Here is a 27,990-nt window from a genome sequence, read left to right as displayed (position 1 = left end):
TATGAAAATAGACTATCCTTGGTTCATTACAGAGAAAACTACTCCAGGTAGGAAAAAACAAAGAAACACACAAAAAACTCAGAGGAAATTTTTGTGGGAAGAGGACAGATTGATGGGACAGTTGGAACAGAAAAGTATTTATTTTCATTATAAGCTTGCCTATAATGTTCTTTTTAAATTCAATTAAACTATATTATTATGAAAATCACATGGACAGCAAAGGCAAAACATTTCAAATATCTAGAAAGTGCAATGCATGTTCACTTAGTCCAAGTTAAACATTTGAAAGATGTTATAGTCTATCCTGAATTTTGCATAGTATAACTTAAGTGCATTTTTCCTAAGTCAACCTGCATACAAGAATGTGAAGAGTTCAAGCTGTAGTACTATTATATTTATATTTAGAGAAATAAAACATAAGAGGCTCTTTCCTCTTCCTGACTCTTTGTATTTTAAAAATCAACTTTGGGTTCTTAATTATTATTATTTAATTAAAATATAAAACTAGAGAGCAAATATAGATGTCAATACACAATTTTTAAGATGTAGGTGCAACAATTACAAAAAGGGAATTGGCTTTTGATATCTGTGAGGTTGGGAAAATCTCTTCCAGGTCAGACGGGCATCAGAACTCATTGTGTTCCCACCCTTTCTTTTACCTATTTAGAAATCCTTCAATAAAATGAGCTAGCCCCTCCTCCACTCCCCCCCCCAAAAAAAGGGTAATTATTGGGTTGGCCCAGAAGTTCATTTGGGTTTTTCTGTAACATCTTACAGTATTTAGTTTTTGGTACATACTTTTAGGAAAAGGCTTTGGGGACTGGCTAGAGATTAAAATCTTCAATGTACATGTAAGAATGGCTTTTTTTTTACTGATGGATAAGCATAGGCAAGAAAGATAGGTGGAGTAAAGAAATAAGTATTATAAATTTATATGATCAGGGCTTAGATGCCCTTGCCTCTTGCAAAATATGAAAGCAATCACGTGAGACCATATATTTGGCCAGAGACTTCCAACTGTTCTGCAGAACTCTGTAGCATCAAGAGAAGACACACAAATGTGTTCCCCTCTGAGGCCAGGTGACACATATGAAGAAACTATTATATGGCACTTCCAGCTCTAAATTAGAACATATAGATGTATAGAAATCCAGAAAGAACTGAAAAGGAACACTAAAATTATTTTTACTTCCGGAAAAAGAGAGATGAGGATGGGACTTCTCAACTCAGTACGCCACACAAAGGACTGATACGATGTGATATATATTATTTGGCATGAATTAAGTTTTATTTAAATTTCTGCAGAGAGTTTCCAAGAATATATGCATAAACTATTAAATTCACTCTTTACCATATACATTAATATTCATGAAATTACTTGTCTGGACTATAATTTTAGGTGTAGGCACACATTTCATCCATTTTAAGACACATGGCAAAATTTAAAAATTATAACTATATATGATGATGGATGTTAATTAGACCTAGTGTCTAGTTATTGTTATGTTGTATACTTGAAGCTAATGTAATGTTATATGTCAATTATATCTTGATAAAAAATTTAAACACATTTTCAAATACATGAAAATTATGATTGATAAGACACAATTTGAAACATTTTACAGATCCCAGAAGTAGGTAGTTAGTAATATATGTTACCATTCTAAGTACACTGAATCTTCATTGCACACCCCTTCTGCCCCAAGAGACATCTAAATAAGCTGTTGCTTACAGACATAACGATGTTGACTCCCACAGTCTGTATCCGAAACTCCTCCGCTTGGGTTATATATTTTGCAGTTCTTTGGATTTAGAGAGTGAAAGGATGGAAATCTGTAATGAAGAATAATGTTTTAATATATTGGGAAAAGGAAATGAGAATGTTCAAGGATGATGTTTTTGTTAAATGATAGAACTACAGACATTTTAAAAGCATTTTAATGAGATATTACCACATTGAGACATTATCTTTTTTTCATTCAAGTCAGTTTTCACAATTTCAGAGTACAATGTTACAAAAACTCAGCTATTGCATCAATAATCAATAGCAATGAAGTTGGGGATTTTTTTGTTTTTGCTGTTGTTTTTAATGGTTTGGGTATGTTATATACTTTACTTCTAAGATGCATCTGCTAATCTAGTCTAGGGAAAAAATCAGAGCATAAAACCTGTCATTGTATGATACTGTAAATCCCATGTTTATGAATGAAAATGAGATTTGAAGATTACAAATACACAGAAAATAAGCCCAGAATGTTTGAAATATGGGATGATGCTGAGAATATTGGGCTCCACCAGAATAAGGAAAATAGTGGATATACTCTTTTCTCTGGATGGCTTTTGTGTATGTGAGAATCTGTATATGTACATACATATCCAAGTGCTGGTACCAAGGCAGGAAATAAAAGCATATATCAAAAGCTCTTTTAGAGTCACAAGTACACTAACTTCATGTCACTTGAGCATACACTTGGGTGTTGTGGTTGGGACTAAAATTGTTATTCTGTTGTATCAATTCTCTTTTCTGTATTCTCACGTCCTAAACAGGATATCTTACCTACAGTGTTCCTGGATGTTACGTTCTCTGATCAGATCTAAGGATAAACTCAAAAAGAACAGAAAAAGGTTTTGAGTGCCAGAAACTTACAGATCTTGGGAGACAGTAGAATTATCCTCCCACAACCAGGCATGATGTTCTTCACTGTAAGAGAGTCCAATCCAGTAATGATAGGACATGGAGTTCATAAAATGCTGTTTGGAAACAAAGACCAACATATTAATCTATTTTGAATCTACTCTAGGGATCAGGTACTTTTAAGAAAGTCAGTGTCTATTATTCAGATTCAGTTTTTCAATTATACAAACTAAAATCATTTTTAACTTTTAATTTAGGAGGTATAGTCAAGTCACATGCCTCATAGTTCTCATTCATCAGGCCCATTCATTTATGGAGGAAAACGTACCACAAAATCTCACTTCTTGAAAGAATGAAAAACGTCATAAAGGGAATTAGAGCTTTCATGGAACACTTCCTTCACAGGGGATCAGCAATCAAATTTGATCCCAAACCAACAGTATCTTGAGGGATAAATCTTAGCACAGGTTCTGCATGGAGCTAGAGAAAATTTTCACTTTTTCTTAAGAGTTGGGTAATTGTTTTATAATATTCTTCATATTCATTCCAAGAGTGATAACAAAAGCTATATAATTACGAAACAAATTATAAATTCAATTAATGAACTAAAAATTCAAAGTCCTTTGAATAAAAATAATGATCTATTATTTATTCTTTGAATTCTCTCTAAAAAGTTTCTTGTACTTTATCTGTCACATTCCTATAATGTAAATCTTTGAGAAATTTTGTGTATATTGTTTGACTGTTTCAAAGTGTAGGAAATTAGTTCAAATATAACTGCCTATTTACTATCTGATTAAAGACTTGAATCAAAGTATTCAGCTTACTTAGATAATATTTTCCTAGGTCAAAAAAATTGTAGAAAAATCAGAATTAAATACATGCCAGTTCATTTCTGTCTTGTATCTGAAGTAGACTGGAATTCTGAGAAACACAAAAATTTCTACTGTCTTTCCATGTTTTTGATTCACTAGAAAGGAAGTAACAACTGCATTGGTAGCCAATCCACTTTTCTCGGCAAGAACAGCTGCCAGATCCTAAGAGAAAAAACAAAACATGACTTGATGACATTGGCGATTCCGTTGTTTTCAGTGCTATTTACTCATGTGTTATTTAATGTTTTCTACAACTATTCTTTGAGAATTTACTGCATACACCACAGTTCAGGGGATATTAATCTGAATGACTCAGACATGACCCTTCTTCCTCATGAAGATTATATTCTAGAGATAGAGACAGAATTATACAAATTTCAGTCATTTATGAATTATATTTAATGATAATTTGTGTAAGTATACACAAGAAATTCAGTATGTTAAAATACTGTGTAGCAGAGTATAGGATGGGGGGCGGTTAGAAGAACCTCTTTTGAGGAAGTGACCCAAAGTTGATCTCTGCTGTGTAATTAAAAGTGAACTAGATAAAAGAGATATTTAAAGGAGGAAAGCATTTTAGCATATTTCCTGAGTCAGAAAATAATTCTGGATATTTTATTTCAAAATGAAGTTAATAAAGCACTTAGCTTGAAGTCTGACCGTCCAGTTTACTAGTGATAGTGTCTTCAACATTTACCATCCTCAGTGATAAAAGTCATATTATGTGGTAGGCACTCAAATCTTTGTCAAATGAGTGGTGCTGAGATTGTAGAGTTGAATGGTGGCTACCAGGGGCTGGGATGTGGGGGAAATGGGGAGCTGTTGGTCAAAAGGTACGAGCTTCCATTTAGAAGATGATTAAGTTTTAGGGATCTACTGTGCATCATTATAACTAGAGTTAACAGTACTGTATTATATACTTGGGAGAGTTGCTACAAGAGAGCTTCTTAAACATTCTCACCACAAAAAGACATGATAGTTGTGTGACATGATGGAGGTGTTAGTTAATGCTATGGTGGCAATAATATTGTAATAAGTGAATCATTGTACACTTTAAACTTCCACGATGTCATATGTCAATTATATCTCAATAAAGTTGGAAAAACGCTGAGGGAAAAAAGATATGAATGAAGTGCTATATGAACACAGAAGATGATGAGACATCATTTAGGAAAAGATATGTTTAAAAATATCTTTGAGCTGACGTTCACTGGTTAAGTAGAGTTTAGAATTGCAGAAATCTCTGTGCTTCTTTCTGAGTTATGGAAGAAGCGGAGGTACAGGTAAAGAGGTATCAAAGTATGTGTTATGAAACACAAGCAGGCACTTAGGATCAGCTACAATATTTACTGTAATTTGCTTTTGTTACTTAAACATGAGCAGTCACATAGGAAAAATAGGTCACTTCCGGCTAATATTTTCCTTATTACTTAATATATAAATGACACACATTCAATGTAATTTAATAAACTAAGTTAGCAATAAAATGAGACTATCCTATAATTTCTATTACTAAGCATAATATCCCTTCATGCTTCTGTGTGAGAAAAACAAGAATATTTCATTCTCTAACAGCACTAAAGTTTTCCAAAGTATGGAACCCACCTTCCTGGAGATCTGTGGAGGGTCCTGGAGAGAATGTCGGCTGAACATTTTGTTTAGTAAATGCTGTAAGAAGTAATTAGAAATTTACTTCATCAGACACAGATTTATGAAATAACAAAATATTACACATTAGCAAAATGAAACCTTTATTGTAAGACAGTTTCATCACAATTTTGATCTTTTTATATAGTCTTGATTAGAAAAACTTACAATTTTTCAACAAAACTCCCAAAGCAGCCACCAACAAAAGGCACATTACTCCTAAGACCCCAGAAATCAGCCTCCATCGAGTGGTCTGAAAAGCTATAAAGAAAGAGAGATAGGGTAAAGATTTAAAGAACAAACACAGGAGCTGAAGTTCTTAAAAGCAGAAACCAGTGAGAGAATCCAAAAAGTTCCTTGGTTTAATAACCCCATAATTTTGTCAATGAAATGTTGGAAAATGAAGACATTCCATTTAGAACTCCACCCAATACCAAAAATTTTATATGATGTACTTTATTCTTCAGTGAGATTAGCCATACCTTTTCCTCTTTATCAGCTCTATCTTATCAAACTGTACTTACCACTTATTTTTAAATTTGACAAAGAAGTTTAGAGATCTGTAGTAAAAAGAGATCAACAGGCACCAAGTTCGGTCTTGTGGGCTGATATAACAAACTCTTAGTTTTGTAACAGCAACAAAAAATCACAAGATAGAGAATCTGATTCCCATTAGGTAGCTGAGAAAATGTAGGATCCATTAATAATGTTATTTTCTCAAGGAATCAGAGCTATTAAGTACCCAAGTCAGAAATCAAATGAAAGTTTGTCTAGACCCAGAGTCTTTCATTTAAATGACATGTATTCCATCATTGTTACAATAATATTAATACTACTTGGGAGTGTGTCCTTCTGCTAATCTCAGTGTATTCGCTACTCTGAGAAATGTCAGGCTGCTCATAGCTTTGTAGAGGCTGTACTGTGAAGAGAAGACATGGTGTGATGAGAGGTTCCCCAACCAATGTAGCGCTAATAACTTGGGAACCTGAGTTCATTTCACAGTACATTGAATTATGATACGTAAAAAACCACTTTTTTACAGGAACCATTTTTTACATGTATTACGTCTTCTCATACCAAAAATTACTTGCTCACAGGCATTTTCCCTAAAATAATTTAGCATCAGGAGATTCTGCATTAACATTAGAGTACTCCCAAAGGGTGTCGTCATTCACAACAGTTCAATGTGTCAAACTGTTAATCTGGGTGGTTTGGGGGATGTCACAACACAAATGGTAAATTTAAAAAAAAAACACTTTTAAACATTTTGTTGATAATATTTAACATTCTCTATATATTTTCATGCTAGAATTATGTTGTTTATATTTTTCCTGGTAAATTCAGATGCCAATCAGAATTTAGAGCTATCCCTGTCAGAATCCACTCTTTAAACCTGTTGGAAAAATCTTCACAAAATCATTTCTAAGTTACAGAATGAAGAATCAGAAAAATGAAATTAAAGTAGAAAGTACAGATACATGGGGAGCCTAAAAATGTATACTTTTGTCCTACAGCGTTGCCTCAAATTAGCCATACCCACAAGATAGTTTTCCTGGTTATTTTAATTTTTTCATTTTATGACTTGGGCTGCACATACCTGCCATATGAAATGTTGTTCCAGTGTTCATGCAGGAAAGGCACGATGGCTGCTTGTTCAAGAACTGGGTTAGATCACGGAGCTGAGCTGTAGGCTAAGGAACCTGAAAGTTGTGTATGAAGAAATTTTTTTAAAAAGAAAACTTGTGTATTCAAGTGTGCGTGCATCATCTGCTGATGAGACACAGATGTGTAGTATGAACAAGAAGCAGTAAAATCACTATCTTCTAAAATGTTTCTGGAACCACAATACAGGAAATTCTCACTGAACTTGTGCAATGCACACCCTTTGACTATCACAAAAGAAGGTGACAGGAAGTTTTTTTCATGTTTAATGGTAAATTTACTTGGTATAATAAAATTCCACACATAAGTTTCCTTTTTCTAAAATATTTATTTATTTACTTTTTATTTTTTTATTTTTTTATTTTTTTACATCTTTTTTTTTTAACATCTTTATTGGAGTATAATTGCTTTACAATGGTGTGTTAGTTTCTGCTTTATAACAAAGTGAATCAGTTATACGTATACATATGTTCCCATATCTCTTCCCTCTTGCGTCTCCCTCCCTCCCACCCTCCATATCCCACCCCTCCAGGCGGTCACAAAGCACTGACCTGATATCCTTGTGCTATGCGGCTGCTTCCCACTAGCTATCTACCTTACGTTTGTTAGTGTATATATGTCCATGCCTCTCTCTCGCTTTGTCACAGCTTACCCTTCCCCCTCCCCATATCCTCCAGTCCATTCTCTAGTAGGTCTGTGTCTTTATTCCTGTCTTATCCCTAGGTTCTTCATGACATTTTTTTTTCTTAAATTCCATATATATGTGTTAGCATACGGTATTTGTCTTTCTCTTTCTGAATTACTTCACTCTGTATGACAGACTCTAGGTCTATCCACCTCATTACAAATAGCTCAGTTTCATATCTTTTTATAGCTGAGTAATATTCCATTGTATATATGTGCCACATCTTCTTTATCCATTCATCCGATGACGGACACTTAGGTTGTTTCCATCTCTGGGCTATTGTAAATAGAGCTGCAATGAACATTTTGGTACATGACTCTTTTTGAATTATGGTTTTCTCAGGGTATATGCCCAGTAGTGGGATTGCTGGGTCATATGGTAGTTCTATTTGTAGTTCTTTAAGGAACCTCCATACTGTTCTCCACAGTAGCTGTATAAATTTACATTCCCACCAACAGTGCAAGAGGGTTCCCTTTTCTCCACACCCTCTCCAGCATTTATTGTTTCTAGATTTTTTGATGATGGCCATTCTGACTGGTGTGAGATGATATCTCATTGTAGTTTTGATTTGCATTTCTCTACTGATTAATGATGTTGAGCATTCTTTCATGTGTTTGTTGGCAGTCTGTATATCTTCTTTGGAGAAATGTCTATTTAGGTCTTGTGCCCATTTTTGGATTGGATTGTTTGTTTTTTTGTTATTGAGCTGCATGAGCTGCTTGTAAATTTTGGAGATTAATCCTTTGTCAGTTGCTTCATTTGCAAATATTTTCTCCCATTCTGAGGGTTGTGTTTTGGTCTTGTTTATGGTTTCCTTTGCTGTGCAAAAGCTTTGAAGTTTCATTAGGTCCCATTTGTTTATTTTTGTTTTTATTTCCATTTCTCTAGGAGGTGGGTCAAAAAGGACGTTGCTGTGATTTATGTCATAGAGTGTTCTGCCTATGTTTTCCTCTACCAGTTTGATAGTTTCTGGCCTTACATTTAGGTCTTTAATCCATTTTGAGCTTATTTTTGTGTATGGTGTTAGGGAGTGATCTAATCTCATACTTCGACATGTACCTGTCCAGTTTTCCCAGCACCACTTATTGAAGAGGCTGTCCTTTCTCCACTGTACATTCCTGCCTCCTTTATCAAAGATAAGGTGACCATATGTGCACGGGTTTATCTCTGGGCTTTCTATCCTGTTCCATTGATCTGTCTTTCTGTTTTTGTGCCAGTACCATACTGTCTTGATTACTGTAGCTTTGTAGTATAGTCTGAAGTCAGGGAGCCTGATTCCTCCAGCTCCGTTTTTCATTCTCAAGATTTCTTCCTGATTCAGTCTTGGCAGGTTGTGCATTTCTAAGAATTTGTCCATTTCTTTGAAGTTGTCCATTTTATTGGCATACAGTTACTTGTAGTAACCTCTCATGATCTTTTGTATTTCTGCAGTGTCAGTTGTTACTTCTCCTTTTTCATTTGTAATTCTATTGATTTGAGTCTTTTTCCTTTTTTTCTTGATGAGTCTGGCTAATGGTTTATCAATTTTGTTTATCTTCTCAAAGAACCAGCTTTTAGTTTTATTGATCTTTGCTATCGTTTCCTTCATTTCTTTTTCATTTATTTCTGATCTGATGTTTATGATTTCTTTCCTTCTGCTAACTTTGGGTTTTTTTTTGTTCTTCTTCCTCTAATTGCTTTAGGTGCAAGGTTAGGTTGTTTATTCGAGATGTTTCCTGTTTCTTAAGGTAGGATTGTATTGCTATAAACTTCCCTCTTAGAACTGCTTTTGCTGCATCCCATAGATTTTGGGTCATCGTGTCTCCATTGTCATTTGTTTCTAGGTATTCTTTTATTTCCTCTTTGATTTCTTCAGTGATCACTTTGTTATTAAGTAGTGTATTGTTTAGCCTCCATGTGTTTGTAGTTTTTACAGATCTTTTCCTGTAATTGATATCTAGTCTCATAGTGTTGTGGTTGGAAAAGATACTTGAAACAACTTCGATTTTCTTAAATTTACCAAGGCTTGACTTGTGACCCAAAATATGATCTATCCTGGAGAATGTTCCATGAGCACTTGAGAAAAATGTGCATTCTGTTGTTTTTGGATGGAATTTCCTATAAACATCAATTAAGTCCATCTTTTTTAATGTATCATTTAAAACTTGTGTTTCCTTATTTATTTTCATTTTGGATGATCTGTCCATTGGTGAAAGTGGGGTGTTAAAGTCCCCTACTATGAATGTGTTACTGTCGATTTCCCCTTTTATGGCTGTTAGTATTTGCCTTATGTGTTGAGGTGCTCCTATGTTGGGTGCATAAATATTTACAATTGTTATATCTTCTTCTTGGATCGATCCCTTGATCATTATGTAGTGTACTTCTTTGTCTCCTCTAATAGTCTTTATTTTAAAGTCTATTTTGTCTGATATGAGAATTGCTACTCCAGCTTTCTTTTGGTTTCCATTTGCATGAAATATCTTTTTCCATCCCCTTACTTTCAGTCTGCATGTGTCTCTAGGTCTGAAGTGGGTCTATTGTAGACAGCAAATATATGGGTCTTGTTTTTGTATCCATTCAGCTAATCTGTGTCTTTTGGTGGGAGCATTTAGTCCATTTACATTTAAGGTAATTATCGATATGTATGTTCCTATTCCCATTTTCTTGATTGTTTTGGGTTCGGTATTGTAGGTCTTTTCCTTCTCTTGTGCTTCTTGCCTAGAGAAGTTCCTTTAGCAGTTGTTGTAAAGATGGTTTGGTGGTGCTGAACTCTCTCAGCTTTTGCTTGTCTGTAAAGATTTTAATTTCTCCATCAAATCTGAATGAGATCCTTGCTGGGTAGAGTAATCTTGGTTGCAGGTTTTTCTCCTTCATCACTTTAAATATGTCCTGCCACTCCCTTCTGGCTTGCAGAGTTTCTGCTGAAAGATTAGCTGTTAACCTTATGGGGATTCCCTTGTGTGTTATTTGTTGTTTTTCCCTTGCTGCTTTTAATACGTTTTCTTTGTATTTAATTTTTGACAGTTTGATTAATATGTGTCTTGGCATATTTCTCCTTGGATTTATCTTGTGTGGGACTCTCTGTGCTTCCTGGACTTGATTAACTAGTTCCCTTCCCATATTAGGGAAGTTTTCAACTATAATCTCTTCAAATATTTACACAGCCCCTTTCTTTTTCTCTTCTTCTTCTGGAACCCCTATAATTCGAATGTTGGTGCATTTAATGTTGTCCCGGAGGTCTCTGAGACTGTCCTCAGTTCTTTTCATTCTTTTTTCTTTATTCTGCTCTGCAGTAGTTATTTCCACTATTTTATCTTCCAGTTCACTTATCCGTTCTTCTGCCTCAGTTGTTCTGCTATTGATCCCATCTAGAGTATTTTTAATTTCATTTATTGTGTTGTTCATCATTGTTTGGTTCATCTTTAGTTCTTCTAGGTCCTTGTTAAATATTTCTTGCAATTTGACCATTCTATTTCCAAGATTTTGGTTCATCTTTACTGTCATTATTCTGAATTCTTTTTCAGGTAGACTGCCTATTTCCTGTTCATTTGTTAGGTCTGGTGGGCTTTTATCTTGCTCCTTCTGCTGTGTGTTTTTCTGTCTTCTCATTTTGCTTATCTTACTGTGTTTGGGGTCTCCTTTTTGCAGGCTGCAGGCTCGTAGTTCCCGTTGTGTTTGGTGTCTGTCCCCAGTGTCTAAGGTTGGTTCAGTGGGTTGTGTAGGCTTTCTGGTGGAGGGGACTAGTGCCTGTGTTCTGGTGGATGAGGCTGGATCTTGTCTTTCTGGTGGGCAGGTCCACGTCTGGTGGTGTGTTTTGGGGTGTCTGTGGCCTTATTATGATTTTAGGCAGCCTCTCTGCTAATGGGTGGTGTTGTGTTCCTGTCTTGCTAGTTGTTTGGCATAGGATGTCCAGCACTGTAGCTTGCTGGTCGTTGAGTGAAGCTGGGTGCTTGTGTTGAGATGGAGATCTCTGGGAGATTTTTGCTGTTTGATATTATGTGGAGCTGGGAGGTCTCTTGTGGACCAGTGTCCTGAAGTTGGCTCTCCTACCTCAGAGGCACAGCACTGACTCCTGGCTGCAGCACCAAGAGCCTTTCATCCACACGGCTCAGAATAAAAGGGAAAAAAAGTAGAAAGAAAGAATTAGTAGAAGTAGAAAGAAAGAAAGAAAGGGAGGGAGGGAGGAAGGAAGGAGGGAGGGAATGAAAAAAAGAAAGAAGATAAAGTAAAATAAAATAAAGTAAGATAAAATATAATAAAGTTATTAAAATAAAAAATAATTATTAAGAAAAAAAAGAAAAAAAACCAAAAAAACAACGGACGGATAGAACCCTAGGACAAATGGTGGAAGCAAAGCTATACAGCATAAATCTTGCTCTCAAAGTCCACCTCCTCAATTTGGGATGATTCGTTGTGTATTCATGTATTCCACAGACATCAAGTTGATCGTGGAGCTTTAATCCGCTGCTTCTGCAGCTGCTGGGAGAGATTTCCCTTTCTCTTCTTTGTTCTCACAGCTCCCGGGGACTCAGTTTTGGATTTGGCCCCACCTCTGCGTGTAGGTCGCCTGAGGGCGTCTGTTCTTTGCTCAGACAGGACGGGGTTAAAGGAGCCGCTGATTCGAGGGCTCTGGCTCACTTGGGCGGTGGGGGGGGTGGGTGCATGGAGGGCGGGGCGAGCCAGCGGCGGCAGAGGTCACCGTGACGTTGCACCAGCCGGAAGGGATGTGTGGAGAGTAACCTGTGCTTGCACACAGGCTTTTTGGTGGCGGCAGCAGCAGCCTTAGCGTCTCATGCCCGTCTCTGGGGTCCGCGGTTTTAGCCGCGACTCGCGCCCGTCTCTGGAGCTGCTTTAAGCAGCGCTCTTAATCCCCTCTCCTCGCGCACCAGGAAACAAAGAGGCAAGAAAAAGTCTCTTGCCTCTTCGGCAGCTCCAGACTTTCCCGCACTCCCTCCCGGCCAGCCGTGGCGCACTAACCCCCTGCAGGCTGTGTTCACGCAGCCAACCCCAGTCCTCTCCCTGCTCCGACCGAAGCCCGAGCCTCAGCTCCCAGCCCCGCCCGCCCCGGCGGGTGAGCAGACAAGCCTCTCGGCCTGGTGAGTGCTGGTCGGCACTGATCCTCTGTGCGGGAATCTCCCCGCTTTGCCCTCCGCACCCCTGTTGCTGCGCTCTCCTCCGCGGCCCCGAAGCTCCCCGCCTCCACCACCCGAGGTCTCCGCCCGCGAAGGGGCTTCCTAGTGTGTGGAAACTTTTCCTCCTTCACAGCTCTCTCCCAGAGGTCCAGGTACCGTCCCTATCCTTTTGTCTCTGTTTATTCTTTTTTCTTTTGCCCTACCCAGGTACGTGGGGGGTTTCTTGCCTTTTGGGAGGTCTGAGGTCTTCTGCCAGCGTTCAGTAGGTGTTCTGTAGGAGTTGTTCCACGTGTAGATGTATTTCTGGTGTATCTGTGGGGAAGAAGGTGATCTCCGCGTCTTACTCTTCCGCCATCCTCCCGGAAGCCCCTACAAAATTTATTTTTAAATTTATTCTTCAAGTCACTGAGTATTACTTTTGTTTATTTCCTTCTCTCAAGAAGTTAAAAATGTATGTAACTTTTTAACACTACTTTCAACAATTAACTCAGAATGTATTAAATGATAGTTTAGGAAAAAATAATTTTTGTAAAATTATGTTACATGCTCATTTTGTAAACAATGTTGTGGCGTATGAACCCAGCTATCCCTTGAACTTTTTTGTTTCTTTGTCTTGGAATTTTTCTGTCGTTTTATTTTCCAACTATTTAGGCTCTTTTTTGAAATAACCCATGATTTTCACATTATTTTGAAATCTTTTATCAGTAGATGTTTTTATTATTTGGTTTTGATATTTACATACTGACAAATTATTTTCCAGAAGGGAAAGATTTAGATTAACCAAAAGTCCGTGTAAATGAATGCCTGTTTTCCTGCACTTTGTCCAACTCTGTGTGGTTGCATTTGGCTTATAAATATTTACTGATTCTGTAGGTGAAAATGTATATCATTAATATAGTAGTTTGTATTTCTTTGGTTAGTGATGAAATAAAAGTCTTTTAGTGTGATTATTATTGATAAAAATCTTTACATTAGCAAGAAAATGATGTTTCTATAATTTAACCTAACTCTCTTTCTTGTCTGTGTGTGACTAGAAAGTTATAACTATTTACTTATACTTTCTTTCCGTCGTTTATCAGTTTTATCATCTCATGGTTTACATTTAACATTTCAGTTTATCTGAAATTTTTTCAATTATATGTTGTGAAATTAGAGATCTAAGTCTATGTAATGCTTCAATTTGAACCAATATTCCACCTGATTCTATCACTTTTAACATTTTCTAGATCAGCTTATTCAATTATTTATTTTCAAAAACAATAGTCATTTTCCTTCCTTTTCTGGTACAAAAAATAGTTTAATTGTTCTAAATATTTAAACAGCAACATTCTTACAATGCCAATTCCTCTTAAATATCATTTTTGCTGGTGCTAAATGAATTGGTCAAAACTTTCAGAAAACAATTTGAGGAAGTGTAAAAAATTCTTAATTTGAAAATAACTTTATCCCAGTTGTTTTGAGTTTACTCAGTAAATTTATAGAAGGGTAAATATAGAAAAGGCCCTATGTATAAAATTATTTATTATTCAATATTTTTAAATACTCAAATTTTCACCTTTAAATAGATTTTAACATATGTTCTTTAATTTTCAATAAAATTGAGAGCAGTGCAAACCTGCCAAAACTCTACCTACAAGTAACCACCAAAGACATAGCACGTTACAAATCTATTATTTTGCTTTACACATCAGTAATATTTGTTGGGCTTCCCCGGTGGCACAGTGGTTGAGAATCTGCCTGCCAATACAGGGAACACGGGTTCGAGCCCTGGTCTGGGAAGACCCCACATGCCGCAGAGCATCTGGGCCCGTGAGCTATAATTACTGAGCCTGTGCGTCTGGAGCCTGTGCTCCACAACAACAGAGGCTGCGATAGTGAGAGGCCTGCGCACCGCGATGAAGAGTGGCCCCCCCTTGCCACAACTAGAGAAAGCCCATGCACAGAAACAAAGACCCAACACAGCCATAAATAAATAAATAAATAAAAATTTAAAATAATATTTGTTATATTAAACAATGGTATACTAGGGTATAAATGTCTCATAACTTTAACAACTCCCTTAATTGTGAACCGTTCTCTTGACAACTTTTTGTTCTTTTGTTTTTCCAATTTAGCTTTTAGTAAATAAAACCAAAAACAGGTGCTACACAACTTTGAATATTTAAAAAATATTTTGTAAGATAAATTACTTAAAATAGAATTGCTGGTAAAAAGCCTGTATATTTTATGTTTTAATAACTATCGACAATTTTATACTCACAGTCATTTGCCAATTCAGAAAAGTATCAGTTATTTAGTGTTCTCACAGGTGAAAGTTGTTCTATTCTTTTCATTTGCTTTCTTTCTTTATTAATGAGATTGAATAAATTTAAATAATTTTATGCATTACCTTTTAATTTCTTTTGTTTATTTTTGGTGATTCATTGGCCTTGTCTCTTTAATTTAGATGGTCTGTGTGTCTGCCTCTGTGTGTGAGTATGTGCCTGTAGGTAAATATAATCTAGTTAAGTAGAAAAAAGACGTTAGGCTGGCAGATTGAGAGATACATGGTTATTGTACAAATGTAGACTCTACCCAGTTCTTGAAAGAGTTGGGGTTTTCCTCTATTAGTAAAGAATCTACTGAGTAATGGGTTATTTCAGTGATACAATAAACTTTATGCCAACCTGATTTGAAATAAAAACTTTAATATTAAATTTAAATAATCAACACTTTGTTAATGTAGTTGTGTTTTAGCCATAGTCTACACATTGTCAACATGATTCATTGTACAGAGAATGTTGAGAGGGAAAAACATATCTACTCCTTAATCTGCTCCTTTCAAAACCGGATTCAAAGAGGAAATGAAATGTATAATCTCATTAAAGGGGAATAAAATTATTCTTCTGAAGAAGGACTGCAAAGTTGGGAGAGAGATTTAGTCTCTCATTTCCTCCCTTTTTTACCCTTTTAATGTTATACCTAAATGTTTACTTGTACATCAGAATGAAGGCAATTTTCACTGTCTGAGCTGATACAGTCACCATGTAACTCTTTTCCTCACATTTCTCTATTGCATAGATATTAAAGAGAGACACAGAAAGATATCAAGATTGAGCTGAAACAATCTAAGTCTTTCCAAAAAATAATGTTTAAGAGTAAGCAAAACAAGGGTATTGTAAACAAGCAAGAGGTAACCTACACAGAACCAAAATTTTCCAAATCTCAACAGAAGCAAAAAATACCCAAGACAAACCAGAGAAGTGTCAAATCAAGTGAACAGCAAGTAAACTACACGGAACTGAAGTTTCCAAGGCCCTCTCACCTTCAGCACAGAAAACGGTTGTTTAGGAAAAAAAGAAAAGGTACAATATTATATATATTTTGTTATTTGCTAGATCTTGATTCTTGGGTTTAGAAGATTACTTCTCTCAAAACCACTATAAAATTGCCTCATTACACTAATTATCTGTCTTCAGCACTCTCCTTAATTATTTTAGGATATTACCATGGAATTGTTTGTCTCTTAAATAGTCCTTCACTATGTTCATTTCCTCTAAAATAGCATTGATTCAAATTCCTACAGAATTGCATTACTTGTAAGAACTACTGTGAAAATTCTATTCCTTTTTGTGTGTTATTTTAAAATTATTTTAAAATAATTCTTGATATTAGTCTTCAATTCAGTTCAATATAACTCAGTCCCACAACTATGTCTGAATTTGTTCTGTGGGCCTGCTCTGGACTTAGGGTACCTACAAAGATGAAGAAGCAATAACCACTTAGCTTCAAAGAACTAACAGAATTTGTTAGGGGAAAGACAGATTATAGAGAAAAAAAGTATTTTGGCGGTAGAGCTTATATGACTTCATGATTAACTGAAAGTTGGAGGTAAGGTGAGAAATGAGTAGAATAAGATAACAAGGTTTCTAGCTTAAGTGACTAAGTAGTTAATCATCTTACTCACCATTAAGAAAAATAATGTTTAATCCAGTACAAGTCAGATCATATATGGCATTGAATTGTCTCTTGATCACTTCAGAGGACAACGTCCATAATGAAATTAGATTAAAAGGCTGGATCTTCCGGAAGAGGATGGAAATGGGTGGGAAAGACTCAGTAGGTAAGGTTGCAAATAGAGATGATGGGGGTGAAAAGTCTATCATAGAGAAAAGCAACATATAAGGCTCGAGTAGAGGAAGACTCAAGAAAGGTACATACGAAATGTATGTCCATTTCTGATAAGAAAGAACTGAAGTCAACAAGAAGCTAATAGGGAGGAAATTTGCGTATCAAAGAACTAGGGTTCTCAATGTGGCTGAGAAATAGTTTTATTCAGGATGAACTCATTCAAGAATTAGAAAATGAATGGTTGCCCTCTAAGGGTGAAACACAATGGTCTTAAATTTTACATTTGATGACTTCTGGGAAACGATGGAACTTCATCATTGTTTCTGTTTTCTTTAGTGTTACACCACCGACCTACAGCATGGCAACTGGTGACTGGGAGTCTAGGGATCTTGTGTGTGGTCTGGATGACAACAGTGGGTGCCTCGCTTGCAAACTGTAAGTAATTAAGAAAGTAATCTGTTTTTATTAAAATCAGTAACATAATACATTTCAATGATTTGCTTTCAAGACTGATTTTTACGTTGTCTTAATTATTTTATCCTATACAGAACTAATTACTACCATAATTTTTACCACAGTATTTTCTAGCAGAGAAGAACAAAACTGAAAAAGATCACCTGTTCCCACACTATCTTCTAAAAATGGTGGTGAGTATTCTCTCTGTTCAATCCACTTCTAATATTGATCATTGGAACTAAAGGGTTTGCCTTCCCGACAGCCACAAAACTTCGTGAATCATGATAGAAAAATGCTGTTTTATGGTATGGTCAATGTTTTATCAAGGAAATATTAATATTGGGCAAAATAAGAAAGAAGACATAAGAGAATGTGAAAAGACCCAAAGTATTATGTATAAAAGATAATTATTGTTTGCAATTTGATTATTATTAGGAGAAAATGGGATTTAAATTATATTAAGGTGGGGGGCGAGAGAAATGTGTGAAGGGGGTCAAAAAGGCAAAAAGAAAACAAATGAAAAGCAAGGGAGTTGTGTCTCATTAACACTTTTTTCTTTCTAGCTTTCTCTGATGGATATTATTCCTCTAACATTTATGACATTACAAGCATATAAATTTTACATTAATTTTTTTATACATCCAGATACAATAGCCATAATATAGAAAGCTGTTTTTGTTTTCAATTCTCTTTTTTTCACTTATCGCGGGTTTATTCAAATCCTTATCAGTAAATTAAGCACTTAAAAAACAGCAGGGGTGGGGCACAGTGGGGGGGGGGGAAGAGGAGGAGAGGGAAAGAGAGAACTTTCCTAATTGAGTCTGTTTTTTCAGGAAGTCGGGATGGTTCCCCTCTGTCGTCTTTTCAGAGAAATATTTGCTTTTTCATGAACAGTGTAAGATTCTCAGCACAGATGCATTTACCAAGAAAAATATCTCTTCCACACACAAAACCCAAAAGTGTAGGGTTCCTTTGTCATTGAGACTAAAAGCATTCCTCATGAGTATTCCTGATGAATAGTCCCTATAAGCAAATAAAAAAAAAAAAGAAAATGGAAGGAAATTAAAATAATGGAGTAAAAATATGGAAAGAACTAATTGAAAGTCTTATTAAAAATAAATTCTTTGAATAAAAAAGGGAAAATCTCAATAGATGCAATAAACAGGAGACGAGACCCAGCAGCTGTTAATTTTTTATTTAAATTAGTGATTGCTTTTCAAAACTTCTTGATGTCTCCCAGAAAAAAAATATTAATGCCAAATATTAGCTGTTCATATTGCTTGTTTTTCTTCAATTCACCTAATCTGAAAATAAAAAGCAATCAAATAGTAAATAATTAAGGAAATGCAAATTATGACCCCAGTGAGTTACCACTACACAACCATCCAAAATGGTTACAATTTGAAAGGACTGACAGTAACAAGGACATGGAGTTAACTGTACTGGTGCAAATCCCCAACAATTTCACTCTTAAACATTTAAAAAAGAGACATGAAGAGATATGTCCACATAAGACATGTGCAAAAATGTTTATAGACAATTTATTTATAAAAACTAAAAATTATAAGCAATCCAAAAGTAAATCACCAGATGAATGGATTACAAATTGTGGGTTAGTCATATGAAGGACAAGTCAGCAATGAAAAAGAATGAAATCCCTATACACACAACCTGAATAAAACTCAAAAACATTATGTTGAGTGACATAAGATGCAAATGAGTTGATATTGAAGGATTGTGTGTATACGCATTGCATACAAAGGTAAAAAATAATTTACAGTGATGTAAATCAGATCTGTGGTTGCTTGGGTAAAGCAGGTGTGGGGCATTAGTTGGGAATTGACATGAGTTAACTTTTGAGGTGATGGAAATATTCTAAATTTTAAATGGGGAGGAAGTTACAAAGGTATATTCATTCATCAAAACTCATCAAAGTGTGTACTTCAAAACAATGTAATTTATTGTGTGTAAATTGTAACTCAACCAAGTGGATTTAAAAATAGCACAGGAAGACATAATTAAAAGCAGTGAAGCTAACTCTTCTTCCTCTCTTTAGTCCTATTCCTCAGAGGTAAATTCTCACATAGCTTTGTTTTCTACTAATGTTTTCCTAGTCTTTCCATAGTCCTCTTTGGAAATAAAAAGCAATTTATTGTTTTTTAACAATAAAATAAAATAAAATAAAATAAAATAAAAAAGTCCTATTTCTTTTTTATTTTTACTTCTTATTCCTTTACTACTACTTTAGTTGAATTTCTAGCTTTAAAAGTCAAGAGATGCAACTCAAGCTCTACTTCTCTCGTAGGAAGGAAGAGGTTCAGGGTTACAGTCGACAGGTGGCAGGGAACCAGAGTTGCTGCTCTAATTTCTACCTAAGGGATGGTGCTTAACAGCTCAGGCATCTAAGTTTATGTATTAGTGAAGTTCAGCTTCCCTTTTTCTCCTCATTAGATCCAGATGTCTAGATGGACACAATTTTTTTAATTTAAATTTTAGTTTTACATCTAGGTTTCTGATAAAACAGCGGAAATCATCAAGGGCCAAAGATGGAGAGAAAGCTTGAAACGAGAGAAGCATTCTGACTCTGAAGTTACCACTCTCTGGGGTTATTTCCAGTTTTAATAACTGTACAGTCTGGATTGAACCGCTACAACAGAGACAGAGAATGAGGCTTTCACTTAGCTTGAGCAAAAGAGTTAAAAATTAGTTTCTCATGTAAAGCTTGAGGATATTAAAACAGTTTTTTCTATATTAGCTCAAGTTCTAGTTGACTATACAGACCTTTCTGTAATTTCTTAGGCAGACTCACTTAGAATTTAAGGTTATATTCCCTGTGTGATCCTGGGTTGGTAGGACCCCAAATCATCACAGAGAAAGTACATGCAGATCATCCATCTAAGAAAAGGACACTAGCTCAGGTCCAGATGATTGTCATATATAAAAATTAATTTAAAATACCAAATTGCATAGGGAAAAAGTCATAACAGTACTTAGCTGAGATAACAAAGAAATTAGACGCTAATACATCCAGGTAATTGAAGTATCAGTTACAGAATGAAAATTAGATGTCTTTCAAATATGTAAAGCCTTGAAAAGTGGAATTAAAGACACAAAAACTGATATGGAAAGTACAAAAGGACCAAACACAAACTTAGTCTTTTCCTGGATGTTTTAAGAAACAGAGCCTGAGGCAAGGAATAAAGTAATAAAGTTTTATTTGGGAGAGAAAAAATCAGGTCATTGAGGGTGTGTAAACAGTGGGAAAATAAAAACTGAAGTAAAAAAATAATATGTTATGATTCTGGTTATTATTTCATAATGAGCAGCAAAATATCACAGCAAATTGCTCAGAAGTATGTTTCTGTTCTGCATACTAAATTGCTTTTGAATGATTGCAAAAGGAACCCATGCAGTTGAATAATTAATGGGAGAAAGAAAGAAAAAGAAAAAAAGAACAATTTGTAGGCTGAGGGTGGAAGCAAGATATGAATGAGAGAAAATCTTAAAGAAGAAATTTAAAGTATAATTAATATATGAAAAGATGCTCACTTTCACGGGCAATTAGAAAAAATTGTAATTAAATAATGGTACATTATTTCAGATTTCAAAGATTAGTATAGATTTTTTAAAATATGAAAATTTTAAAAAGTTAGAAAAATGAGCAGATTAAAGGAAGACTCATACACTGTTGGTGAAATTGTGATGAGCAAAAGCAAACATATGCCTTCTCTGTTATACTCTTTACTATTTACCTCAAAGAGAATTTTTTGAGCTATAATTGACATGCAACATTATATTAGTTTAAGGGGTACAGTATAATGATTTGACATTTGTATATATTCTGAAATGATCATCAAAATAAGTCTAGTTAAAATCCATCACCATATATTGTTATAATTTCTTTTTCTTTTGATGAGGACTGTTTTTTTTAATAAGAGGACTACTTTATTTTTAAATTTTATTTATTTATTTTTGGCTGTGTTGGATTTTCGTTGCTGCGTGCGGGCTTTCTCTAGGTGCAGCGAGCGGGGGCTACTGTTTGCTGTGGTGCGTGGGCTTCTCAATGTGGTGGCTTTTCTTGTTGCAGAGCGTGGGCTCTAGGCATTCGGGCTTCAGTAGTTGTGGCGCACGGGCTCTAGAGCACAGGTTCAGTAGTTGCGGCGCACAGGCTTAGTTGCTCCGAGGCATGTGGGATCTTCCCGAGGCATGTGGGATCTTCCCGGGCCAGGGCTGGAACCCGTGTCCCCTGCTTTGCCAGGTGGATTCTTAACCACTGCGCCACCAGGGAAGTCCTGATGAGGACTTTTAAGATCTACTCTCTTATCAACTTTCAGATATACAACATGGTATTATTACCTATAGTCACCACACTTTACCTCCCCAGAATTTATTTATTTTACAACTGGAAGTTTGTACATTTTGACCATTTTCACCTACTTCCCTCACCACCACACCTCACCTCTGGCAACCACAAATCTGTCTGTTTCTATGACTTTTTTTTTTAGATTCCATATAAGTAAAATCATAGTGTATTTGTCTGACTTATTTCACTTAGCATAATGCCCTCAAGGTCCATCCATTTTGTTGCAAATGGAAGATTTCCTTCTCTTTATGGCTGAGAGTTGGGAGCCTCTGTGCTTCCTGTTCCTGTATATCTGTTTCCTTCTTTAGGTTTGGGAAGTTTTCAGCCATAATTTCTTCAAATACACTTTTCATCCCCTTTTTTCTCTCTTCTCCTTCTGGAACCCCTATTATGTGTACGTTGGCATGCTTTATATTATCCCATAGATCTCATACGTTGCTTTTGTTTTTCTTTCCTTGTCTTTCTGTCTACTGTTCTGATTGGGTGATTTCCATTTTTCTATCTTCTAGATCACTTATTCATTCTTCTGTGTCATTTAGTTGGCTATTCATTGCTTTGAGATTGCTTTTTTTTTTTTTTTTTTTTTTTTTGCGGTACGCAGGGCTCTCAATGTTGTGGCCTCTCCCTGTTGTGGCCTCTCCCGTTGCGGAGCACGGGCTCCGGACGCACAGGCTCAGTGGCCATGGCTCACGGGCCCAGCCGCTCCGCAGCATGTGGGATCTTCCCGGACCGGGGCATGAACCCATGTCCCGTGCATCGGCGGGCAGACTCTCAACCACTGCGCCACCAGGGAAGCCCCGAGATTGCTTTTTATCCAGTAATTGAGTTATCTATTTTTGATTGGCTCTTCTTTGTAGTTTCTAGTTCCTTGTTACAGTGATCTGCATTTCTATTGACAATCTTTCTTAATTCAGTTAGCATTTTTATTACCACCTTCTTGAACTTGGGGTCTGGTAGGCTGGTGAGCTCTGTTTTATTTTGTTCTTTCAGGGGATTTCTCTTGTTCTTTTGGTTGGGAGTAGTTCCTCTGCCCTTAGATTTCACTTAAATTTCTATGACTCTATGAATTTAGGGGAAACAGTTGTCTATTGTGGTCTTGAAGGCGTGCTTTTATGTGGGAGCATTCCCGTGGAGGCTGTGTGTATTCAGTGTCTTTGGTGTGAGAGCTGCCAGCCACTTCTTTCCTCAGGGTGTGCTAGCCACGATCACCTTGATAGAGACTGTCATTGGCATTGGAGGATCAAATGCTCGTGCAGGGTGTGAGGAGGGACTTCCTCTCTGTTCAGTGGCCATCATTGCCCTGCCAGGTGCTGGATCTGCTCCCCAGCTGTGGTGTGGAGTGAGCAGGGCTGCGGGGTTTGCCCCTTCGGATTGAGAAGTGTGGTGATGAGGCAGCCACCAGTGCAAGGCTCTGTCCACCTGACTGTTGGCAAACCAACATGTGCACACTCCTTATGAGTAGCATCTAGGCTTCTCCAACCCTTCTGTCTGTCCCAGCAGTTTTCCCAGCAGGCAAGAGGGCTTGTCTCCTTTGTGCAGGACCCAGGACTAGGATGCCTAGATTGTGGCTCACCTGCTCGCTCCTCAGGTTGAGAGTCCTTTTTTTTTTTTTTTTTTCAGATCCCACCCAGGGGTGCAGGTCCCGAGCCAATGTCTTTTTTTCCCATCCTACCCAGTTATAGGTTTCTTGCAACTTTGGTTGTGTAGTTCTGCTAGTTTCCAGTTAGCTTTCCATGAGAACTGTTCCACATGTAGATGTATTTTTGATGTGTTTGTGGGGGGAGATGAGTTCCACATTCTCCTACTCCACTGCCTTGATCCCCTTCCCTAACTGTATGTTTTTGATGATTATAAAAAAGATTATTAAAATATGCAAATTGCATATGTTTATTAAACAGTTGAAGTATAAGTTTTTATGAAATTAGTTACTGAATTTTATTGCATATATTTAAAATAATTAATAATAAAAATTTCTGACAAAAGTGCAATAGTTCATTAATTGCTTTTTGTGTTCATATGATTATATATTTTTTAGCCTTTTCAATATGCATATATAATTTTTATTTATTTATTTTTTTGCGGTACGCGGGCCTCTCACTGTTGTGGCCTCTCCCGTTGCGGAGCACAGGCTCCGGACGCGCAGGCTCAGCGGCCATGGCTCACGGGCCCAGCCGCTCCGCGGCATGTGGGATCTTCCCAGACCGGGGCACGAACCCGTGTTCCCTGCATCGGCAGGTGGACCCTCAACAACTGCGCCACCAGGGAAGCCCTGCATATATAATTTTAATCACATCAAACAATTGTATAATATTATTTGGAATGCATTTTCCTTGTGGGTAAAATTTTATAACAAATTTTTAGTAGAAAAATTCAAAACATGAGCTAAATATTAATTATTGTTAACTATGGTTTGTGTAAAACTTGCCCAGAAATGTTACAAAAAATGCTTGTTTTGCTTTCTATCTAATATCCATCTGTAAAACAAACACAAAGATATAGTAATTGTGTTAGTAGTAGTTATTCAGAGTACACATTAAATATGTTTACATTTTCTAGAATGTTCCTGTGATCTTTGTTCAACCCACTGGATTGGATTTGGAAATAGCTCTTGTCATCTTTCCAATAAATCCAAAACCCGGACGGAGAGCCATGCTGCCTGTGCAGAGCTGAATTCTCACCTTCTAAAGATCGGTATCAAGGAAGAGCTGGTAGGGCAGACACTTCTGTTTTTTTTGTTATACTATAACTATATCTGGTTTCAAAGCATTAGTGATTGACACCATAATTTGGGAAAACTGAAGGTTCTCAAAAGTGTATGATATTTTCTTACTTTGACTCAATTTTCTTAGGGAGAAACTCCACTTTTTGAACATTTAATGCTAGAAGAAAGCCACATTAACAAATGAGATACCTTGAGAAAAAATCTTATTAATACTAAGTGGATGTGGTGCAAGCCCTTGGGAGAACTTTAACCAATAACAGTTGAGCCAGAAAGGAGTGGATTATAATATGCACACATTTCTGGTTTATGATTTCTTTTCCCAATTGGAAATTTTATCCATGCTTGAAATGAAAGGCTGGATAGGTCTCAAAATCAATGAAACCAATAAATCCTGGTTAAGGGAAGATGGCGTCACAGTAACTGAAAGCCTGAAAGTATAGTGTTTTGATAACTGAACTTTTCTGAGAGTATATGACAATTCGTGTGTATGTGCATGTATGTGTGTGTGCGTTACGTGTGTAGGGCACAGAAAGAGCAACCAAGAAAAAGGAAATCATTACGGTTTTTGAGGATCAGTCTGTGGGATTTAATTGGGGGAAAATTTCCAGTTCTTTGTAAATAATATCACCTTTAGGGCCTTTACTTTTTTAACTTTACTGGACTCTTAGGAGAAACTTATGCATAGTTTTAGGCAAGCTGATAAATCCATAAACTTCTATCATATTGGCTTATAATTCTACTTAAATAAACAGGATAGGATTAGATACTGTTCGGTATTTTGTGTTAAGCTTAATATTTTGTAATTAAAGACTGTCAATCTTCAGGGTTTAATTCTTGTTTTGATTAGTTTGTTCCTTTATTGTTTCTCATTTTGTTTGTCCTTTCTAATTTTAAGCTTGAGATAAAATTGGCATTTGCGGATATCACACCTTGCTTTACAATTTTTTTTTACGGATTCTTGGAAATGGAGAACCATGGTTGTCCATATATTGAAGGAAATTATGTTTATGCTTGTAACTGTTCATCTGGGAAAACTTACGTCTGTGAGTTTAATATATAGCAGCTGTTTTCCTAATACATGTTGTGATTGAATCCTAATTAATTAAAGAAGTACAAAATATTCTGTTGCCTTTATAAAATTTTACAAATTATTGTTAAAGTTTTTTTTTTTTTTTACTGCACTCACAATACTTTAGTTAAATTTTCAACTTTTAAATGTATTCGAAGTGAGGAAAATTCACCACCCACAAATTCTTTGGGAGTGAGTGTTCTCCCTATGAGAGCTCATATTAATATTAATTTATTAAATAAAGTTAGCAAACTGTTTGTTTTAACATCTTTATTGGAGTATAATTGCTTTACAATGGTGTGTTAGTTTCTGCTTTATAACAGTGAATCAGCTATACATATACATATATCCCCATATCTCTTCCCTCTTGTGTCTCCCTCCCTCCCACCCTCCCTATCCCACCCCTCTAGGTGGTCACAAAGCACCGAGCTGATCTCCCTGTGCTATGCGGCTGCTTCCCACTAGCTATCTATTTTACATTTGGTAGTGTATATATGTCAGTGCTACTCTCTCACTTCGTCCCAGCTTACCCTACCCCCTCCCTGTGTCCTCAAGTCCATTCTGTAGTAGGTCTGCGTCTTTATTCCCGTCCTACCCCTAGGTTTTTCATGACCTTTTTTTTAGTTTTTAGATTCCATATATATGTGTTAGCATACGGTATTTGTTTTTCTCTTTCTGACTTACTTCACTCTGTATGACAGACTCTAGGTCCATCCACCTCACTACAAATAACTCAATTTCGTTTCTTTTTATGGCTGAGTAATATTCCATTGTATATACGTGCCACATCTTCTTTATGCATTCATCTGTTGATGAACACTTAGATTGCTTCCATGCCTTGGCTATTGTAATAGTGCTGCTATGAACATTGGGTTCATATGTCTTTTCGAATAATGTTTTTCTCTGGATATATGCCCAGGGGTGAGATTGCTAAATCATATGGTAACTCTATTTTTAGTTTTTTTAAGAACCTCCATACTATTCTCCATAGTGGCTACATCAATTTACATTCCCACCAGTAGTGTAGGAGAGTTCCCTTTTCTCCACACCCTCTCCAGCATTTGTTATTTATAGACTTTTTGATGATGGCCATTCTGACAGGTGTGAGGTGATACCTCACTGTAGTTTTGATTTGCATTTCTCTAATAATTAGTGATGTTGAGCATCTTTTCATGTGTTTGTTGGCCATCTGTTTGTCTTCTTTGAGAAATGTCTGTTCAGGTCTTCCACCCATTTTTTGATTGGGTTGTTTGGGTTTTTTTGATATTGAGCTGCATGAGCTGTTTGTATGTTTTAGAGATTACTCATTTCTCATTTGGTTTGTTTGCAAATATGTTCTCCCATTCTGAGGGTTGTCTTTTCGTCTTGTTTATGGTTTCCTTTGCTGTGCAAAAGCTTTTAAGTTTCATTAGGTCCCATTTGTTTATTTTTACTTTTATTTCTTTTGCCTTGGGAGACTGACCTAAGTAAATATTGCTATGATTTATGTCAAAGAATGTTTTGCCTTTGTTCTCTCCTAGGAGTTTTATGGTGTCATGTCTTATATTTAAGTTTTTAAACCATTTTGAGTTTATTTTTGTGTATACTGTGTGAGGGAGTGTTTTAACCTCATTGATTTACATGTGGCTGTCCAGCTTTCCCAATACCACTCACTGAAGAGACTGTCTTTGCTCCATTGTATATTCTTGCCCCCTTTGTCAAAGATTAATTGACCATAGGTGTGTGGGTTTATTTCTGGGCTCTCTATTCTGTTCCATTCATCCATATGACTATTTTTGTGCCAATATCACACTGTTTTGATTACTGTAGCTTCGTAGTATTGTCTGAAGTCTGAGAAGGTTCTGCCTCCAGATTTGTTATTTTTCCTCAGGATTATTTTGGCAGTTCTGGGTCTCTTCTGGTTCCATATGAATTTTAGGATTATTTGTTATAGTTTTGTGGAAAATGTCATGGGTAATTTGATAGAGATTGCATTAAGTCTGTAGATTGCTTTGGGTAGTATGACCCTTTTAACAGTATTAATTCCTCCAATTCGAGAGCATGAAATATCTTTCTATTTCTTTGAATAATCTTCAGTTTCCTTTACCAATGTTTTATTGTTCTCAGTGTATAGGTCTTTCACCTCCTTGGTTAGGTTTATTTCTAGGTTTTTTTTTTGGATGCGATTTTAAACAGGATTTTTTTTGGATGCGATTTTAAACAGGATTTTTTTTTTACATTCTTTCTGATATTTTATTTTTAGTGCAAAGAAATGCAACAGACTTCTGTGTATTAATTTTGTATCTTGCTACTTTGCTGAATTTGTTTATTAGTTCTAGTGGTTTTTGTGTTGGAGTCATTAGGGTTTTCTACATACATAGTATCATGTCATCTGCATATAGTGACAATTTTGCCTCTTCCCTTCCAGTTTGGATACCTTTTATTTATGTTTCTTGTCTGATTGCTATGGCTAGGACTTCTGATACTATGTTGAACAGAACTGGTGAGAATGGGCATCCTTGTCTTCTTTCAGATTTTAGCTGGAAGGCTTTCAGTTTTTCATTGTTGAGTATTATATTAACTATGGGTTTGCTTTTATTATGTTGAGGTATAGTCCCTCCATACCCACTTTGGTGAAAGTTTTTTTTTTTTTTTTTTGCGGTATGCAGGCCTCTC

The 27,990-nt window shown here is 36.1% G+C and overlaps 2 protein-coding genes across 2 annotated transcripts; one reads left to right on the top strand and one right to left on the bottom strand.

Annotated features, from left to right (window-relative positions):
- Positions 1–1,712: 1,712 nt before the first annotated feature.
- LOC309830154 (natural killer cells antigen CD94-like) lies at positions 1,713–6,848 on the bottom strand (the record flags this gene model as incomplete). The annotated part of the gene is made up of 6 exons (XM_082666520.1): positions 6,755–6,848; positions 5,326–5,418; positions 5,116–5,178; positions 3,521–3,672; positions 2,648–2,751; positions 1,713–1,833 (listed from the first exon to the last, which is right to left on the bottom strand). The coding sequence occupies exons 1-6, from the start codon at positions 6,783–6,785 to the stop codon at positions 1,713–1,715; spliced, it is 564 nt and encodes a 187-aa protein (XP_082522646.1). The 5' UTR covers positions 6,786–6,848.
- Positions 6,849–15,742: 8,894 nt separating this feature from the next.
- LOC309829384 (killer cell lectin-like receptor subfamily I member 1) lies at positions 15,743–25,326 on the top strand (the record flags this gene model as incomplete). Its single annotated transcript, XM_082665232.1, is given in 10 exon segments — positions 15,743–15,959; positions 17,062–17,160; positions 17,304–17,329; positions 17,333–17,371; positions 17,509–17,544; positions 17,548–17,575; positions 19,238–19,252; positions 24,101–24,252; positions 24,527–24,700; positions 25,162–25,326. Coding segments are annotated over 10 exon segments (951 nt in total).
- Between the last annotated feature and the right edge of the window lie 2,664 nt (positions 25,327–27,990).

Source organism: Grampus griseus (genome assembly GCF_964374135.1).
Source record: "Grampus griseus genome assembly, chromosome: 11".
In the NCBI taxonomy this organism is placed as follows: domain Eukaryota; kingdom Metazoa; phylum Chordata; class Mammalia; order Artiodactyla; family Delphinidae; genus Grampus; species Grampus griseus.
This window is presented reverse-complemented; position numbering and strand designations above follow the sequence as displayed.